At 25.6% G+C, this 8,100-nt stretch overlaps 2 protein-coding genes across 2 annotated transcripts; both read left to right on the plus strand.

The window, feature by feature from the left end:
• The first annotated feature begins 704 nt into the window (after positions 1 to 704).
• On the plus strand, positions 705 to 4,277 carry LOC132947506 (uncharacterized). The gene is made up of 8 exons (XM_061017812.1): positions 705 to 774; positions 1,477 to 1,607; positions 1,717 to 1,851; positions 1,947 to 2,361; positions 2,450 to 2,622; positions 3,184 to 3,355; positions 3,559 to 3,710; positions 3,831 to 4,277. Exons 1-8 carry the CDS (start codon positions 705 to 707, stop codon positions 4,173 to 4,175), a joined length of 1,593 nt encoding a protein of 530 aa, XP_060873795.1. The 3' UTR covers positions 4,176 to 4,277.
• A 38-nt stretch (positions 4,278 to 4,315) lies between these two features.
• On the plus strand, positions 4,316 to 7,155 carry LOC132947507 (uncharacterized). Its single transcript, XM_061017813.1, has 3 exons — positions 4,316 to 4,320; positions 4,683 to 6,562; positions 7,145 to 7,155. Exons 1-3 carry the CDS (start codon positions 4,316 to 4,318, stop codon positions 7,153 to 7,155), a joined length of 1,896 nt encoding a protein of 631 aa, XP_060873796.1.
• Positions 7,156 to 8,100: the final 945 nt, after the last annotated feature.

Consider the following 8,100-nt stretch of genomic DNA (forward strand, 5'->3'; position numbering starts at 1 on the left):
TACGTCGGTGAGTACTTATAGGAATCAGAAATTTATGGAAGTATAGTAGTAGGAACTCGTCGAAATTATTTTTCTTTGTTTCGGACTTCGGTAATATGCCGCTGCCCGCTAGTCACAGTGCAAATGCAAAAGTGCAATAGTTCTTGTTTCGTATTTTCGTATTCATTGCAGTTTTAGACCTCCGACTTAGTGTAAAGATTTTAGTTTAGATCAGTTTTCACGTCAACGTCTATAAGATCTTATATTGATTCAAGTTTGTATCAAAAAAAATAAACTCATCTTTAGGTAAGTACCTATAATTATATATTTATATTATAGGTATATTATTTTTAGTTATTTTTCATAATTTAGTATTTACGATTACAATTGGTACCTATTGATTATTTATATTACATTGATATTAATTTAGAATCTTTATTTTCACACCTACTTAAATTATTGTGTATTTACAAATTTCAATAAATAAGTATGCTAACTATGAAATGTCAATGAATTCCGCCTATGTTTATATTTATAGAATATATGTATACTCTAGTTCTACTACAAAGAGACATAAATACTACCTATTTAAGTTTAATTATTTAAGAGATGAGTGGGTATAGACCAATATCTTTATTATAATAACTGATAGTTACTAGGTAATAAATATAACAATAAAAATAGAGAGTACCTAGGTATAATTTATTATTTTGTATGTATAGATCATGGCAGATGAATTTACAAAAAAAATATTAAATGATTGGAATTTGGGGATGCTGATTGAAACATTTGAAGGTATGTTTATTGTTTACCTACCTATGTTACATTTTACACAGTTTATAAATTTGGTATTGTTTTTATGATGTGTATTGTAAATTAATTCATGCATTTTGTACAATTAGCTTAGGTATTTGTATGTTTTTATATTTTTATTTGAATTTGTGATACCTAAATTTTACTTATACCTTATATTTTTCTTTGGCAGTAAAAGCTCAATATTGCCTAATTAGTAGATTGGTTCTTTAAATAAGTTCGTCATAAATGTAGGTTTTTATGGTTATGTAATTATAGGTATGTCGTATGCATATGTATTATTTGTATATTTATCATAATTATATACAAACACAATGAATCTATAAGCACTAACACTTATTAGATATCTATTACTACAGTATTTGTACTACCTAGTACCTACCTACTTATATTATCAACCAAAAATAAAAATTAATAAGTTTTTAATTATTATTAACAATTTCATTAGGCTATTATCAATTAAAAATTAATTAATCCAATAAAAAATAACATACTTCTACACAAACAATGAAAATTTTTTTTAAGAATATATAAGATGCATATAATATCTACATATTATATTATTATATAATCTTAGCTTTGATCCCAATTTTATACTATAGAATCATCATGTTAAAGTATATTTTTTAATTCATATTATTTTTAAAAATTACCTATTTATAATTAGTTTAAACAAATGTATAGATGAAGGGGTAGACAGAGAAGCATTGATAAATCTGGATGAAGATATGATCAAAACATTGATCCCAAAAGTCGGTTACCTATCAAAATTTTTAAACAAATTTAACTTGTTTAAAAATAGTATTACTGTTCCAGTAAGTAAATAAGTTATGCTTTTTACTCCATTTTTCTTTAAACATCCAAATTGTATGTACACATTTTTCTGTATAAACCTATCTATATCAACCCTATCTTGTATTAAAGGTGTTAGAACTATCCAGTCAAAATGAAATAAACATTGCTGATATTAATGTTATTGAATTTGAACCTCTTGAGGGTATAAGAAATGATTCCACAGTTAACCAAGATCCTGTTCTCCCAACATCACAATCTCCCAAAGTAATAAATTATTGTAATTCTTTAATGTTACTGTAGGTAATATATATACTTAAATAATTAGATTTTTAATATATATATATATATATATCATATAGGTGTATATACATCCTAGAACTACTGGAAGTAATAATGGTAATATAAAAAATATACTACAAAAGTCCCAAGAGGGAAATATGATAATAAGACTTTATGAACAAAATAATATATGCAATATGAGTATGAGAAGTAAAATGGTGAAGTTAATTATTGATCATGAACTAAAAAAAAGTTTAAATGAGACATTATCTTCAGCCCAAATTCAACAGTTAGCAAAGGAGATTGTTGAATGTTTTGAAACAGAATCGGAATTCATTTATTATACACCATTTCAAAAAATAAATAAAAATATTAAATTAGCACGAGGTAAATTATGGGACCGTTACTGCAATGTACGAAAAGACATTCGGAAGTTACAAAACAGCTCTAAAGTAAAACCAAATACATTATACGAAACCATCGAAGCAAATGAAGGTTCTAATTTTTCCTTTGCATTATTTTATTAAAACACATTGTTTCTTTTTATTTAAATATTAACATTTTAGAATTGTTTTGAAAATAGTTTTGGATGATATGATAATTTGGCTAAGAAATAATGATGAGCCGATGACTGTTGTACTAGACAAATGGGCCAAAACAAGTGATTATAGGTACAAGAAATTATTAGAGAGTGACCTAGAGCTAGAATATTTTATTAGTTATCCAGCCATGAGAGGTGTTAATGCGTGTCAGTTGGTTAGTATAAATTACAATAGGTAAATTAAACAAATTCTGAAGTTTTTAAAGTTTTGTACCTACTACTTACATAATGTGGATAGATTTTTATTTAAAATAGCCAATAGGTAAATTAAAACAAGATGATTTGAATAATAGACTAAATTAAAGACTTCCTATGGCAGGTACTTTTAATTGTCATCATTTTTCATTAGGTACAATCTTTAATTTAATTTACAGTCTTATAATAAACTAATAAAAATTATAATTAAAAATTATTTTTGTTATCCTCTTAAAAACAATACCTAGTATATACGTAAAAATGTAAAAGCATACCTAAGTAGCTATATGTACAAACATATACTTATGTATTATTATATTTACCTTTTATAATATGATGAAAGATCAGTTAGAGGGGAAAAGTAAAATGATAATTTTTTAATATATAGTATACCTGAAACCTATATTGTATAATATGTAGCAGTTGCAGACTGCAGTTATAACTGTTTAAAGTATTAATATACCTACTGGCTACTATTTTAATAATTTAATTTAATTATAATGTTCGTAATATTATTTTAGATTGATTTGGATTTTGATCTACTTTTTCCAAATAAAGAAGTTGCATTTTATAACAGTTTCCAACATTTTGTCAACATTTTTTATAAGTATTTAGAAAAGTGTCAAACTAAAATTGTAAAGGAAGTACAATATTTTAGCTATTTAGAAGTGCTTAGCAAACCAGAAAATCCAGGTAATTATATCTACAAAGATATAATATTTTTTTATGCAGGGTACCTAAATCTAACATTTTTTTTTGGTTTGATTGCTAAGCCTACAAATCGAGAACTGAGGATACATCTATCCTAACCTAACCTAACTTAACCTTCAGATATACTATGTACCTATATAGATTTCTTTATTTGATAATTAATATTTTTATGTTTCTAATTGTAGACATTAATATAGCTGCATTATATATTCTTCCAAGAATATTTCAATCGAAAACAATTTGCTCATCTACGTCAAATGGTTCAAAGAAAAGAAAAGTTGAAAAGTGGAGACCTTCAACTGAAGAAATTGCTGATGGATTTGTTTGTTTTGCTAAAGTAATTGTTTTCTAATTTACATATACCTAAATATATACCCTCAATATCTATGTAGCTACAATATACTATACATAACTAAATACCTACTTAACAAAAATAATTTTACTATTATGTTTACAGTCTGCAACACAAATGAATGACATATATTGCCAAAAAGAAAACAAGGCTAAAAGATCAAACACTACAGTACAACCATATATTACATTTTTATGTCTAGACATCGAAAATCCTCTTAAGGTAACTGCATCTTATGTGATAATTAATAAGTACCAATTTAAAGTAGAAACACCTATGAAAGCAGTTGATCTGGCGTTTAAAAGTTTTTTTTCGTTAAACCTCAATTATCCGAAAGAATCTGAACATTTATGGGAATTTATCCAAAAATATTTTTATAATATTACCACCGATCACGACAAACGATTCACATCCACAAATATAATCTTAAATGATCTAAAACAATTTTGATAGTCATATTATTTTTTTTTGTTTATATAAAATACTATTTATTACATATTATCATATTTTTCAAAGTAACTTACTATACTCTTTTGATAATCTTATATACTGTTATATTATCTATAACATTTAAATTATAAATTATTAATATGTAGTGCTATACTATTGAACTTTAATTTTTCTATAACAAAATATGTTCATTTTTTAATTGTTATAATAAAATTACCTATTCTGTATTAGGTATCTACCTACCTACATTTAAACTATTGTTTATATAAATTACATTGTACTGTTTATATCTAATTATATGTTATATGTTTGTATCATTCTTACATTAAAAATGCCTAAATGTTTTAAATGTTTATCAAATCTTGCAAATTTTAATTTATTATTTTTACATTTCAAAGTTTATCATGCAAACAATATAACATTTTATAAGTGCCTTGAAGATAACTGTTTAAGGTCTTTTAGTAGCCTAAATTCATTTAAAAAACATGTAAAATGTCATATTAACAGTTCTCCAATTTCACATGATTTGAATAACATTTCTAACAACGATCATTTTGACTTACCTGATGCATCTAGTATTAATATTATAAATAATAATGTATTGGATGAGTCCATCACCATTGTAACTGACAATGGTGACAACTATGAATCATTTGTTAATAATAAAGCAGTAGAATTATTGTCAAAATGGTATAACGAGTCAGGGTTACCAAGAAATAAAGTTCAAAGTATTATGAATGATATAACAACATTTTTAAATGATATAGTTCCTCCTTTGAAAACTGAAGTAGAATCAAATTTTGCTGGTGATTCCATAATACGCCTAAATGTTAAGTTTAATATTTTGTGTGATCCTTTCAAAAATTTAAATACTGAACATAAAAGATTTATAGCATTTCACAGCTTGGGTACATTGATAAAACCACTTGGATCTATTGTAGGTTATAGACCAAATGATTCTCTCCAAAGAGGAGATGTGATTATTAAATCAATTCCTGTCAAAATCTATAGCGTACAACTAGAGAAATTATTTAGACAATTTTTTGAAGTACCAAATGTATATAATACCTTTTTGAAATATTCAGAAACTATAATAGAAGCCAATGATAATTTGATCCATAATTTTATACAAAGTCAAATGTGGAGAGATAAAATTTTACTCTCTGATAAAATATTAATTCCTTTTTTTCTGTATTTTGATGATTTTGAAACAAATAACCCCCTTGGAAGTCATGCTGGAATACAGAAGTTAGGAGCAATTTATGTAAGTTTGCCTGGTTGCCCTCCTGAATTTGCTTCTAAGTTAGAAAACATTTTTATGGTTTTATTGTTTAACACTACTGACAAGAAACTGGTAGGGAATCGGGAACTCTTCAAACACATAATTTTAGAAATTAATGATTTGGAGTCCAGGGGTATTCAGATATGTGTTGACAATCAAAATATTCAAATATATTTATCATTAGCTCTAATATTAGGTGATAATTTAGGCTTACACAGCATTTTAGGGTTTTCGGAAAGTTTTAATGCAAACTATCCTTGTAGATTTTGCAAATGTTCCAAAGCTGAATGTAATTCTTTAACACTCCAAGATACTTCTAAACTTAGAACAGTGGAAAATTATTCAATTGATGTTAACATTAAAAACTTATCCACAACTGGTGTTGTCGAATCTTGTATTTGGAATGATGTTACCTCTTTTCATGTTGTTCATAATTATTCTGTCGACCTCATGCATGACTTACTAGAGGGTGTTTGTAATTATGATTTAACAGGTATTTTAAGGCTCTTTATAATTGATTTTAAATATTTTAGTTTAGAGACACTAAATCAAAGGATACAGTATTTTGGATATGGTCCTACCGACATTAGAAATAGACCTCAAGCAATTTCAGAAAATAATTTAAAAAATAACAAGCCTTTAATGTTAAAGACTACTGCTAGTGAAATGTGGTGCTTAACTAGATATCTAGGTCTGTTAATAGGAGATATGGTTCCTAGAAATTCAGAAATCTGGCAATTATATATTGTATTAAATAAAATATTAGATATAGCAACATCACACAGTGTTGGACCTGAATGTCCATTTATATTAAAAAACTTAATTGATGAACATCATCAATTATATACAAAATTGTTCAAAACCAATTTAAAGCCTAAGCACCATCATCTATTGCACTATCCCTCTATAATGGAAAGAGTAGGTCCATTGATAAATATTTGGTCAATGCGTTTTGAGGCTAAACACAAGGAGTCAAAAGTGGCTGCACAAGCTATAACCAGCAGAAAAAATATCTGCTACACTTTATTTTTGAAAAACCAACTCAAAGTAGCTCATCGAGTAGCCAACAGTATTAATTTTAATCTATCTGCCCTATTTAAGATTGGTAAAACAATTTTTATTTCTGAGGAGGAACTAAAAAATATTTCTAGTGTCTTGAATGATGTTAGTGGTTATACATTTATTTCATGGGTTAATGTAAATGGTACTCATTATTCCACTAACAATATGTGTGTTGTTATATCTATAAATAAAGTAACTAGTTTACCAGTGTATGGATTAATAAAGCATATTTATATTTTACCAGACATGATTCCTGTAGCTATTTGCTCTTTATTTTGTACAAATGGTTTTGACGACCATTATCAGTCATATGTTGTAAATAATACCAAAGAAATTGTAAAAATTAAAATAACCGAGTTACCATATAAAAAACCAACTAGTTATCATATTCACCCGAATGGTTTATTATATTATATTACATAGTGTTGTATTTTTTGTATTTTTGTATTTTTTTTAAATAATAAATAAATAAAACAACAATTTTTATATTATATTGTTATAATCCTACATATTTTTCCTATTACATGTATCTAAATCAACCATAATATTAATGTATAAGTATTTACATTATATATTTACTTTTTATTTTATGTGCATTAACATGTTTAATTGTCTATGCATATAGACAATGAATAGATATGAATATCTATTCATTTTTTAAAACAATATAATATTATAGCTCAAATTTCAATCTATTACCTAGTTATTGTACATAAATATATTCAATGCATTCAAGATACACATGTTATAATATGAAATACCCATGATACCTATTATTTAATTTACTTTTGTTTAGATTAGATGTCTACATTTTATAGAAAATGACCAAAGCACAAAGTGTCTAATGCTACTGCAGTAGCAAATAGGTACATATTAAACATTATACTTCATGCAATATATTATGAATGTTATAATTGTATACACATAGGTATAGGTACCTACACATAATAAAAAGTTAAGTGAACTATATAAACTAATGTGACACTAGCATTTTTCTTTGGTGAAATTTAATGTATACATAAGTACAATCAATTAGTTTGTATAATATAGATAAATAAAAATTATGGTAATAATTATATATTTTTTGGGTGGATGCAAATAAAATGATATAGTATGGTCACCTATATCTTAAAGTAGAAATACATTAATAATATGGTAACAGTTATTTTCTTCTATAGCCAGTTTAAATAACAATTAAAGTGAGATTACCCATATTTTATAGTATAAGTGACTTAATAGTATGATAATTATTACATTTAAATTTGGCTATAATAACATATTTGGTTATAGCTAACATAACTATATTACACAGTTAAAATAACCATAATACATCAACCGAATTCATATGGTAACTTTATCTATGGTGTGTGGCTGTCACTATACTACACCAACATTTTGGTGTCGAGTAACCATTTAAATGGTTTTTTTAACCACATTTTTTTTCCGTGTACATGTAATTTTTTTAATTTGTGGTATATGAAGTAAAATTGACAAAAATGTAATTACAATTAATAATTGTATAATAATATTATTATATACAAAATAATTTACAAATTTTTGAGATTTTGATGAATTATGCTT

Source organism: Metopolophium dirhodum, chromosome 6, assembly GCF_019925205.1.
Source record: "Metopolophium dirhodum isolate CAU chromosome 6, ASM1992520v1, whole genome shotgun sequence".
Classification (NCBI taxonomy): domain Eukaryota; kingdom Metazoa; phylum Arthropoda; class Insecta; order Hemiptera; family Aphididae; genus Metopolophium; species Metopolophium dirhodum.

Coding starts and splice junctions, on each gene's coding strand:
- LOC132947506 (XM_061017812.1), top strand. CDS start 705: ATGGCAGATGAATTTACAAAAAAAATATTAAATGATTGGAATTTGGGG. Junction 1,852..1,946: donor CAACATCACAATCTCCCAAA/GTAATAAATTAT, acceptor TATATCATATAG/GTGTATATACATCCTAGAAC. Junction 3,356..3,558: donor TAGCAAACCAGAAAATCCAG/GTAATTATATCT, acceptor TTCTAATTGTAG/ACATTAATATAGCTGCATTA.